The sequence below is a fragment of the Dicentrarchus labrax genome, unplaced genomic scaffold, assembly GCF_905237075.1.
Source record: "Dicentrarchus labrax unplaced genomic scaffold, dlabrax2021, whole genome shotgun sequence".
NCBI lineage: Eukaryota > Metazoa > Chordata > Actinopteri > Moronidae > Dicentrarchus > Dicentrarchus labrax.
In genome coordinates this window covers 21169258-21182149 of record NW_026136723.1, presented here as the reverse complement: position 1 = coordinate 21182149, position 12892 = coordinate 21169258, and the positions used below count along the sequence as shown (strand labels likewise).

At 43.1% G+C, this 12892-nt stretch overlaps 1 protein-coding gene across 1 annotated transcript in view; it reads left to right on the top strand.

The window, feature by feature from the left end:
• ext1b (exostosin glycosyltransferase 1b) overlaps positions 1–12892 on the top strand; it is a 108592-nt gene that overhangs the window by 70812 nt on the left and 24888 nt on the right. The window contains exons 2-4 of the mRNA XM_051390273.1: positions 4974–5067; positions 9730–9837; positions 10670–10789. Of these exons, the coding sequence (XP_051246233.1) occupies positions 4974–5067; positions 9730–9837; positions 10670–10789 (322 nt within the window). The remainder of the gene's footprint in view (positions 1–4973; positions 5068–9729; positions 9838–10669; positions 10790–12892) is intronic.

Genomic DNA, 12892 nt, shown 5'->3' with positions numbered 1-12892 from the left:
TGATGTACAGCCACCACATCTTACGGTTCACATTCATCCTCAGGTGCAGGACACAGTGAGAGGAAATTGGAGCTTTCTTTTATTAATCATCTCAGTCTTTTTATTTTTTGTTACAGAAACCTCCTGAGCACATGCACACACTCAAACCCCACTACAATACAGTACAAAAAAAACAAAAAAATTCCCTGGATTTTGTTCCAGACCTCCAGACACCCATTCTTTCACACACCCTCCTGCATACACACACATACAGAAACACAGTTTGGAAGACAAAGAAATTATAAGCGAGTAGCAGAGGGAGACAGGAGAGAGGTCCAGGAGGCTAATGTAACAACAGTCTCAATAAGCAGTAAATTGGATCTCTTTCGCTCTGCTCTCTGGAAGACACTCAGGCTGGTTGTGGTTTTATGTTTTCATCACCCTGAAGCTCCATGTTCTGGCGCCTGCTGGTTGTCCACATGGCACCAGAAAGACCAGGTGGCAGCCCGCCAAGTGCTCACCGTTGGGAATCTGTGCTCAAACAAAATACTTTTACTATACTAAGTACAGTTTTGAGGTACTTTACTTGACTATTTCCCTTTTATGCTACTTCAGTGCATTTTGAAGGGGAAATATTTCACCTTTTAGTTAACACAGTGTGTTTGTCTGCTCTAAATTTGAGTTGCAAATGTTACAGATGACTTTCTAAGAAGCCTCGTTCCAGACCACTGTGTGAGAGCCTTGACTACTATATCAGAGTAATGTTAGCGGCCTCGTCCCCTCTTACTTGATTCATTGTTTAGTCATTATTCTCCATTTTCTCATGTATAAGTTAAATACATTTTTGAAAGTTGAAACAATAAGCAAAATAACTACTGTGGTGCTTGTACAACTGTGTATATATAGTTATTATAAGTATCCAAATGAGGTTATGCAGAGGAAAATCATATTTTACATTTTCATTTATAATACTGGCTGACTGGCTGTCCTGCAATACAAGAAGAATACTCCACCGGTGACGATGCTGACTTTTTGCCTGGGACATGCAGTTTTAGCTTAGCCTCAGTCGTACATGGTTCTCATTTTAAATTGAGTCAGCTGGAAACACACAGAAAAGTCGAGCTGTACATGAGAGTTGTAAGCCAACTGATGGAGTTTAATAATTAGCTAGTTCGCCAGAGCTGATTAAACCTGCTGGCAGCAGTTCTCATTTTAGATCAAACAAATCAAAGATCATTAGCTAGAAATGAGAGGCCTTTCTCTGTATACTTCTTTGAGGAATAACAGGCCGTTGATTCTGAAAATATCAATCAATAATTGATATAAATGTATTTTGAATTTGCCTCAATTATCATCAGAAACTTCATGCGGCATTTTTTTTTTATAAAGTAAAGTTTGATCGGCGTAGCAACAAGGGCCAAGGACGTAGCAAAGGGTCAGTTCAGTTCAGTAGTTTTTAATGATGATATTACCGCTGATACTTAACCACTGGCCTTAAGGGAGCAGTAGAGGTGGCTGATGGGGATGTGGGTTGAGACGGTTCCTGATTCGACAAAAGTTTCTTTCTAACAGCAACATTAGCTTGATAGTGTGTTATACAGTCCCCCCCCCTTTTTACCCCCTGTCTGCATGGATGAAGTGTCAATCCCATGTAATAAAGTTGCTCCAAATGAAGGCACTTAATGACAGGTTGCCATGGCAACGGTGTAGGACGTCGCCATTGGGGCTGGCAGCAGAGTGTTTCTTAACTGCTTCACAGTTGTTGGACATGCTGACACCTGCACTCTCCGACGCACACTCGCGTGAATACAAAACACCGGGGTGCACATGCAGAGGTCATCTCCCGCGCTTTATTACATGAAGCCTCGTTCTCCGTCAGCGTCATGTTTTCTGCTCGCCGACGTTGTTTTCTGTTGTTTTCACTACAGATGTGGCATAAGTGAGCCCTTCCAGTAGGCTGTCACTTCACATTTGTCACACACTCTTGTCTGTTTTTTTTCCCAGCCGGCTTTTTCATTGTGTTATCTTTTTCCCACAAACACACATGTGCACACACTCATATATACAATGGAAGTGTCTGAAAAATATAAACGCAATCACAGCCTGCAGGCTCGCAAGCATTCGGCTGTGGTTTCCCTCCGCCAGCTCAAGGTCGCAAGGGACAAAACGGAGGGAGAGCTGTTGTTAGGAGAAAAATAAGTAGAGAAGAAAAAGATAGCGAAAACGCAAGCTGTGGCCACTGAACCCTGCGTTAAGCTCAAACCAGCAGGAGGTTGGAGAGAAGGAATAGGAGTTCGGAGATGGTACGAGGAGGTGGGAGGTAAAGGTGGGTTTACACTGCAGGGGGATGTCCTCGCGTAGGCCTCCACCTGTGACCTCCTCACCTCACTCAAATCCCTAAACCTCTAACGCACCCTCGTAAAAAGAAAATGATCTCTTTTAGGCACAGTGAGTCGTAATAACAGCACAGCAGGTGAATCACACATGGGAGAGTTGTACTGGCACTTTTTCAGGAGGCAGCAGTCACGTTCCCGCGGCCAAAATGTGCATGCTGTAGACCAGTGATTTGCTTGAGAGACTTGGTAGAAATTTCCCATATTGGTTATGAAATATTAAAGAACTGAGAAGAGAAGTTTAGGAGTTCTTCCCATGACAGACTGGCTCAAACAGTAACAAACAGAAAACATTTGCATTGCATTAAACATACACGAAACAGACGATCTGGCACACACAAGCACAGTGGTTAGATAAAACATTTTACAGGGCACACATTGATATTCACTGCCATCAGATGCTCGCCTGTTTTGTGGGCTGTTACACACACACACACACACACACACATGCACAAACAGACACCGTCCAGGCAGACAGCTGGTGTGGAAATATGGGCTAAGATAGCTTCTTCGTCTCCATCGACAGGTGACGGAACGTCAATGTGAGGGCGTGCAGCTGTCGCTTGTTCACGCCGTGTGTGTGTCTGTGAGTCTGTGTGTGTGTGTGTGTGTGTGTGTGTGTGTCCGAGTGTGTGAGCGTGCACGCACCATAACTGCACAGAACGTTACGTGTTATGTGCTGCACAGAACGTTATGCATGTAGGTGTGAATGAGGGTGGGATTTTACCGCAGGCTGTCATGTCCCTGCACTTCATTAGAGCTCAGCTAAAGAAGAGACGAGGCAGCATCTCGCCGGCAACATCAGCAGTCACCATCGAGTGTGTGCGTGTGCATGTGAACACAGTGCTTTGCTTCCAGCTTTGCCCTGTCAGCTCGGTCCATATTCACAGGCACACACAGAAGGCACCATCAACAATCACTGTCACCCTTATGTACAAGCTACGATACAGCCACGGCACCATCAATAGAGCAGAATGTGTATGTAGAGTGTGTGTGTGTGTGTGTCCTGTAACCTTCACCTTGTATAGACTATGGCTAAATGAGAAATGATTTTCTGCCTCACCAGTCTCTTAACCCCCAACCTGAACAACCCTTAGGGCTCATTATTTCAATAAATGCAAGAAACAAATAAAATCATTTGTGTCGTTATGAATAAAATCTGTATATGAATAGACTTTTTAATGGTAGAACTGGCAGGACAGATGTCTTTCTTTGGCATTTTTGTTTTTATTGTATAGGCAGAGAGAAAGAGAAAATGGGCGAGAGAGAAGGCTTGCCAAAATTATGTTAAGGTGGCCCTCTGGAACTGAACCTTTGAAGGTTGCAACCGCGTGGCCATTGTACTTCACTCTTTGGTTGTGATAAGTGTCTTCTTGCAACAGGAAACATGGAGGACATAAAATATATTGAATCTTGAATTTCCCTCAGGATAAATAAAGTATCTATCTATATGTGTAACAAAACAGCTTAAACAGATCTGCTCGCCTCAGTTTAAAGATAAATTCAGGCTCTTTATTAGTGAAAATTGGTGAAAAAAGATAAAATAATTACACTTAATAATACAGCAACTCCATCGTGTCTGGTTCTGCACAGTTGGCTAGCTTTTTAGCTTTTAGGTGGAATTTATTAGCTTTGTGTGTATGAGAGAGATAAAGAGAAATAACCCACACAGGGAGACATGGACATATGGAAGAGGACCAGAGAACCAAACAAAATGGGAGAAACTGACATTGAGGCATTCAGTGAGAAGGGAATGCTATATGAAAGAGATGGCCAGACATTGTTTTATCCATCTGTGTGACATACAACAGTACACACACACACACACACACACACGATACCATTGCTTGTATTTAGTAGTACACACAAACTGTCAAAACACAGAGAAGCAGCATGCATGCAAACATGAACACACAGACGGATGTCTCTCTATTTCTGTCTTTCTCCGTTTCACACACACATACACGAAAAACACACTCACACCCACAAACACACACACCTCCACACACACACACACACACACACACACACACACACACACACAGACACACACACACACAGACACACAGCCAGCTGTGTGGTGGAAGCAGGTGTCACTCTCAGCTCATTACCCCTGGCAGGGTTGATCACCCTGTTTGGAGAGCAATAAGACACACCTCACTGGAGAGATAGAGGGATGAAGGGGCAGGAGGAGGAGAAAGAGGCACCGGGAGGGGGGGAGAGAGTGTGAGAGAGAGAGAGAGAGAGAGAGAGACTGAGATAGGGACAGAGGAAGGGAGCATCAGCCTCCTGCTTTAAGAGATAGAGGGATTGAAAAAAGTAGCAAGTAGAGAAGAGGGGGGGTGCAAATGAGCGTGTGGCTTGTGAGATAGCAGGAAAGAACGAGTGACATGATAGGAGAGGTGTGGGGATGGATTGAAAGCCTGTGGAGTGAATAAGAAAAGGAAGGAAAAGGGGATATTAAAAAAACCTTTATTCCAAATTCATATATTGTTCATTTTGGACATTGTATCATTGTTCATGTTCATGTTGCTGTAAATATCCTGTTCTTGTTTATGTCAATGAACTCATCGTATGGGTGTGTGTGTTGTGTCTCTGCAGGTATGACTACAAGGAGATGCTCCACAACTCCACCTTCTGTTTGGTGCCCCGCGGCAGACGACTGGGCTCCTTTCGCTTCCTTGAGGCGCTGCAGGTAAACAAGCAACACACACACACACACACACACACACACACACACACACACACACACACACACACACACACACACACACACACACACACTCCATTATGAGAAGGCACCGCATATGCTGTAAATAGATGCCTACCAGCATAATATTACTGGGAAGAAAAAGAATCCCGTCCCACACTCAACCTCCCACTTAGCTTTTGTTTTAATGGTGCTACCTCTAGCATTAAAGGATCACTAAATCATTACCACCTTCGTACCTAATAGTGTAATGAATATAAACAAACCAGACCTTCACTGAGAATATTACCTGCTTTTTCTTGTCTATTTTACTTTGTAACACTTGCTTTATTTTGCTGATGAACTGCTGAAACTGTGAAATTGTTGACTGACTGTGAAAATTGCAGACAGGGAGATGATCAAAGGGCTGCTGGGAAAACAGAAACTGTGAGAAAACTCTTAGTTTAACAATCATTTTGATCAAGTGTCAGATAACTATCATTACAGAATTTCTGTGTGGTTATAACCAACCTGACTTTAACAAATATGTTCATTGCAATTATTTAACCCCGTAACAAGTACCCCTTTTTTTGTGCACAAGCTCAAATAATGACATGCACAGTCATGATCCTGGTCTCTTCTGACAGGCAGCAGAGTTAAAGAATAAGAATGAAGGGTCACACCATCTTTTAAAACCCCAAATTTTCACAGTGAAATCCATTCATTTCAGTGGATAGCCTGCAGTGCTTTATTTTACCCTCCTTGGTCGGTGTATAAACTGCTCTGCTAAAGAGGAAGACAGACAGTTATGAAACAGGACAACTATGGTACAAATATGTCTTTTAAAAAAAACTGTCCTGGTGATAAGGCAGTTGTTGTTTTTCTGCGATAATCAGACTAATGAGAAGTGCATCGACTATTCGCACGGGACTAGTATTACCTGGGGACCTCTAGTCATTTGTAACAATTGCGGAGGTCGTCTATGATCTTAATTCCGTGCAAATCTGCCATGTCCGTAATTTGTAAAGTAAAAATTCCACCGCAAATGACCTACCATATTTCGCCAAACACAGAGGTCATGTGATAATATTAGTCCCGTGCGAATCTGCATGTCCGTGATTTGGGGTCGTTTCGTTTTTTTAAGGTTTTTTGTGTTTTCCGCGCCTTTTTCCCGGTCGAGAATTATGGAGGCTGCGTTGGCAATTATAAATGAAAGTTTTGACAGCATTTTGGGTGCAAATTCAGGAGGCTCATCTACGGCTGAAGCTAGATGAGGCTGTCACGGTACTTTCTTCGCAGGTAGTCCAACATTTCTTTACACTTGGTCAATCTCAAAAGTCCTGTACAGACAGGCACCGGAGCAAGAGGTCTTTGTAAATACTTTCCCAAACTGTGTGGTTGTGCACCATTTGATCAAATTGCTTTTGGTAATGTGGTTCACACCACACAGCAATTAAACTGAGCGTCTCTTTTTGTGCGTCCAATGCCGGGTTTTTTTCTTTGCAGCCATTGCTCTTGTTGTCCAGGAAGCGGATGTTACGCATAGGTTACGCAGAGCCTTGACATCATACCCGGGGGATAATGTCAGTAAATTCGAGTTAAAACACAGACTTCGCTTATCCCGTGCGAATTTGCTGCGCGAAACACAGACGTGGTGGGGTAATTACTAAATCACATGAGGTCCCCAGGTAATTCTAGTCCCGTGCGAATAGGGCTTAAGACTCTTCACAACGATAAACAAATTAGTCGACTTTTAGGGTTCATCCCTACAAGCGTGCTTGGAGAGCTTTTCCCCTACTTTAATAACTTAATTAAATGAAATCATGTACAATCCCAAGAACAAAATGCCAGAGGTAAACATCCCAGTAGAGGGAAATGGAAAGAAACTGTGACTGACCATCTATTGCGATCATGTTCCCACTTGGCTCGTGTGTTGGCAGTTAGAAGCTAGCCACAGAATCAGATATGTCACAACCACACAAGACGGGAAGCTGATTTCCGCTGCAACGCTCTCTGGTGTGAGCATATGATTAGCCTAGTGAATGTACAGCGACGAAGAAAGTAAAATTGTAAAAAAGGTTTTCGTCTCATCTTTACTGCTGTTTCCTATTCATTCCAGTTACAAAATGAACATCTATTGTCACACTGATACAGGAATCTTGAAATAGTTTACAAAGATAGAATCACTAGCTTTCAACCAACGTATAATTTGTCAAAGTTAAGTGTAGATTAAGATGGATTAAACTGCTACACATAGCGCGCCGTAGCACCTCACCATACTGTGTGACCATAATAACCCCATGAGGTAAATTCCACCCATCTAGAGTCATTTTCTAATACTGGACCTGCATTTACCTCCACTCCACTCACTCTTGAAATCTACACACTTCACATCTCTCTCCCCCCCCCATTCATCCATTTCTGTAACTGCACTGCACTCTTCCGCATTACTACTGCACTGTCCTTTACCTCTCCTTACCGCTCCCCGCCGTCCACAGAGTGCACCCACATAAGTGCGCTTATCTCACTATCAGCTGCCACACACACACACACACACACACACACACACACACACACACACACACACATAACAGCGCACTTCACTCAGGAGGAAAATATGCCCTCTTCTTTCCTCTCTCCTCCTTTCTCCATTTGTCTGACTCACTCCATCCATCGACTCGCACCGTCTAGAGGAAGACGGAGGGAGAGTATTTACAGACTTTGGTCTTTGCATGAGAAAGCAATTCCTAATAGAGGTCAACTCTGTGTATGTGTGTGTGTATGCCTGGGGTTGTTTGTGTGTCTGTATATATCTGTATGCATGGGATTGTGTGTGTGTGTGTGTGTGTGTGTGTGTGGTGGTTTTTGTGAGTGTGTGTTTGCGGAGGAGACAGCAGCGGAGCCCGAGGGCCAGCTCTGGTTTAGCTGACACCTTTATGACCTGGGAGTGACAGGGCCGTCATTACATCAAACTCCCACCACAAACACACAAACACACACACCAGCTGTTCCCTCTACCTCTCCTCTCATCCCTCCTTCCCTCTGCCACTCCTTTGCCAAAGGTCACATTCAGCTTCACTACCTCCCCTTCTTTTCATCTTTTTTTAACATCTATTTATCCACTTTCTTCTGACTTTTGATCTTTTTTTAATTCCCCTCTCTCCACCATTTATCATTCCTTCTGCTCGCTTCCTTTGAGCAATTAACTTCCCAGCAACCTGAAGTTACCATTTCAATATTGAGGTTCCGCCGTAAAAAGACAAGTGGCCGTCCACTTAAGATGATGTCGAAACAATCCAAGCAGGACTGAATGTAGTTGTTTTCTTTGATTTTCAGGCTCGTAAATGATTCAAACATTTTTAGAAATCAAGTAAACACAAACAGAATCAGAAACAGAACCATTAAGGATGTAATTAAGAAATTCTTTTTGTGCATCTTTGAGTTCTTGTGGTCCACTAGTGTTACAGCCGAGCGCATAAATGTTTTCTGGTTCATATAAATCCCGGCTGCCTGTTTGTATATGTGCAGCTTAGTCTCAACTTTTAACTTTTTAACTGACTCTCTTTGATCTGCTCTCCAATAAATTGCTGCTATTTTTCTTCATGTCCATATCAGTCATCATTATACTGACTTCCTCGCTATCTGTGACTATATGCTGCCTCCCTGCTTATCTAGATTGTATGTTCAAGCTTATTTCTGTTTATCTGATTGCTAAGCGGCTTTGTGGTGGGCTCATGTTGGATCCTTTTCTAACTATGATCCAAGTCACATGTACAGTATGAGTGTCTAGGTTACATTTGAGCTCATGTTTAATGTTTTATTAAAGCTGCACTAATAACTTAACTTTTTTTTATATCAATAGTTATTTGAAAGACTGTGTGTAATGTGAAAGAATGAGAAACCCACAGATAATTATCAACAGACAATGCAGTTCCCCTCAGCTCTACTTACCATCTTTAAGCTAATTGTTTTGGTTTTAAGGCCCCCAGCTTTAACGTTTTGGCCCCATCAATAGTTGCCAGCAGCAGGCAGCTGCTTTCAGGTTTAAACCCACTGTGCATTACCTGCCCAGCACAAAACAGCAGACAGACTGAGTTAGCAACCAGCTGGTGAACAAACTGCAAGATTTAGCAGCTGAAGAGCCAGATAGTTCCCTCAAGAACTTGTGGCCAAAAACAGAGCTACAGGATAGTATCGGACTACTATTTTGTACCATTTTTATGTTATTAAACTGTGTTTACAGGTTGTTCTGTTGCCCGGAAGTGCTAAAAAAAATCTGTTACAGCTTTAGGTACACACTGTACCATTTCCATTGCTATTTCAAAATCATTGTTGTGACTTCCCTACTTTGCTGCTACAAGCCTCATTAGTGATTTTATGTATGATATGTCTACATCACACCAAAGATGCTTTAAAATCAAACAAAATCCAATTTTTGCCAAATGGGGAATTTAGGTATGAACACAAAGGGTCACAAACAAACACAGACTGGTCGATTATAATGCAGTCCAGCCATTGTAATGTTATATGGAAAGAGCAGCGTATTGCAGCTTTAATAATCAGGATCAATATGTAGCAAATCAGTCATGTTTTAGCTGTAGCTGTGATTGTGTTTGAAAAGGATCACATCCAAGCTTCCCTCTGCGTGTGTGTGTGTGTTTCTCTCAGGCTGCATGTGTGCCGGTGATGCTGAGTAACGGCTGGGAGCTGCCTTTCTCCGAGATCATTGACTGGAACACAGCCGCAGTCATCGGCGACGAGAGGCTCCTGCTGCAGGTAACGGCCCAAAGACAGCACTCGCAAAAAACACATTGCTCTGTATTATCACCCGAAAATTGTACCAGACAGAGAAACAGAAGCAGGCCCTACACCTGGAACAAGACTGTCGATATCCTGAGCACACACTCTCTCTCCACTGATATTATCCGAGATCTTGTTTTGTTTTGTTTTCTAGCGAAGTGGTTGTCAGCAAAACAAAATTCAAGCAGCATACCAAGTCCTTGGCTGCTTGAAAATGTCACTCAAACCGCACATTGTTATATGAGAGCGCAAATAAATAGAATGAGCAAATGGATTTGGTTGAAATTGCTTGAACTTCATGGGGGAAAAGTAATTATATGCCCATTAAATCTTAATTTGAATGAAGTGTGTAATAATATTGTTTGACATTGAGTTTTATAACGTAGGAGCTCCAATCAGAGCTGTGCAGCACCAGCGTGCCCGAGCCATCCCGGATCTGTCCGTTGATTTCACAATGTGATTAGCCAGGATGCATACAACATACAACACATATTATGTATATATCAATGTATGTTTGTCTGCAAAAACTATGGGATCCCATGCCATGTTATTTTAATGGTCAGCATTCAAAGACTTGCAACTGACTTGCAGTTTATTTATTGAAGCTTGTGACTCAACTCGGCTTGGGACACAGTTGTGGCTACTACTTCAAAATCCTGCAATATCTGCTCCCGCCCACAAGCCTTCCACACCTCAATGTGCTTTATCTGTTGATGGGAATTTCCTTAGTGTATCTCTGGGACCAATTTTAATCTTCTCGTCCCAGATCAGTACTGAGTGCTGACTGACTGTTGTTTGTCGTTTGCAGATTCCGACCACGGTGCGCTCCATCCACCAGGATAAGATCCTGTCCCTCAGACAGCAGACTCAGTTCCTATGGGAGGCCTACTTCTCCTCTGTGGAAAAGATAGTGCTGACCACGCTGGAGGTGAGGATTCACGTACACACACATGCACACAATGGCCCGCCCTTTTGGCCCTTTCTGCCTTCCTCTCTCCGACTCCTCCATCACCAGTCTTTTACTCAGAGGGCTGCAGTGTCACCGCGGACTCTCTGCAATCTACCTAAAAGTACCTTTCTCAGAAGCACCAGAGTAGAGTATGAACTTATAGTGACGTATGGTTTTCATTGAGTTTTCATAAAGTTTTATGAAGGTCCATACCAACTTCTCACACACTCCCTATAGCATATTTCACATTGCGTTTACATTTCTGTGATTTGTGTGTTCAAAGCAGTCATTTTTGGATCCAAATTATGGAAGCAATAAGAAACAAACTAGTTCATACAGCTTGTTATCCAACCACGTCTCAAGGCAAAAGTGTTTATAGCTGTTCCAAATAGTCACACTGGCAAGGCAAAAAGCCAGCAGAAGTAGAAGAAGTTGTGAGGAATGAAAAACTTTGAAACTTGAATGGTTACAAAAATTGCTGAACGCAGCCCCCAATAATTTTAATGTCAGAAAGGTGAGGAGGGACCCTTACGACAATCCCATAAGCTTTTTTGTTTGAAGCCTAAATGAACTTCCGGCCCACTACATGTGCATGTAAACTTGAAAAGTTATTCACACCAGTGTTGAGCTGCAGGCAGGTTCATCAGGGTAGACTAGAGCAATTCTGACTGTGAAGTATTTGTGCTTTGAGAAGTTTGAAAAGAAGGGATAAGGCTTTTTCACCACCATGAACGGGTCACTGTTAGAATTCATCTGATTCAATAACAGCTGCTGCTCTTGGTGAAGGACAAACCTACAAACTACAACAAGTGTTCTATACACATAAGACGGTAGGTGGAGTGTCACTTTATGTTCAGAAGCCTCCCTCCTTCCTCTGACCTCGTGTTTTCATGCGTATTGACTAGGCACAATCCAGCTTAGAAACATTTCTGACTGGAAAAACAATTTATCCGTCCAATCCCCGTCCCTCATTATTCAGTTTAAACAAGTTGTTTATAGATGCAGGGATAACACCTGGGCTTACTGCTAGCTTCACGCTGTGGTTACAAATGCCTCCTCTCTGAACCAAAATTTCCCATCACGCATTTAATTTCCTCTCTTACTGCGTCGCTAAAGCCTCGGAGCAAGATTCCCCTCAATGCCCACAATCTTACTTATGGTATCGCCTCCCAAATCTTACATCTGAATTTGACTTTTCCACACACACACACACACACACACACACACACACACACACACACACACACACACACACACACACACACACACACAAATGTGTCACGGCTTCAGTATCTAGTGTCTGATTTTTTCGCAAGCTCTGCATCTCTGGTCTGTTTATCTAGCCCTGTCTCACTGTGCGTTATCACAAACACACACACACACACACACACACACACACACACACACACACACACACACACACACACACACACACACACACACACACACATAATCACACATCTCCATATGTCAAGGTGTGTCAGCCCAGATACAAATGGCACCACCCGGGCATAACCTCGCTGACATGTTGTCACTCCGCACTAAAGAGCAAGGTGACACTGCGAAAGCCCTAGTGTGACTCAGTGTGTGTTTGTGAGTGTGTGTTCACACTGAATGCAGCAAGGGCTAAACATTTAATCCTGACTGACTGTCCTGTTAAAAAAAAAAGGGGAAAAAAGGAAAAGGAGAGTGGTGTGAGAAAGGGTGAAGAGGAGAAGGGGTGACATATGTAAATGGCGTTGCCGTGGCAGCCCACGAGATAACGAGCAACATGGTTTATTCATCCTCTCGAGCATGTGCAACCCTCCTCCTCCTCCTCCTCCTCTTCTTCCTCACTGCAGATCTGTGACGATACACACAAACACACTCAAAAACATGAACGCACTCCGACATCTTGACAGATTGAATCTCCCCCGCACACATTCAGGAACACACTTTTTTTTTTATTGACTTCTCCTCCACTCCAAACTCCACGTGTTTGTGCGTGTGCGTGTGTGCGTGTGTGCGTGTGTGCGTGTGTGTGTGTGTGTGTGTGGAGCAGGAAACACGAATTCAAACTTATCATGCGGTGTTTCCCGTCAG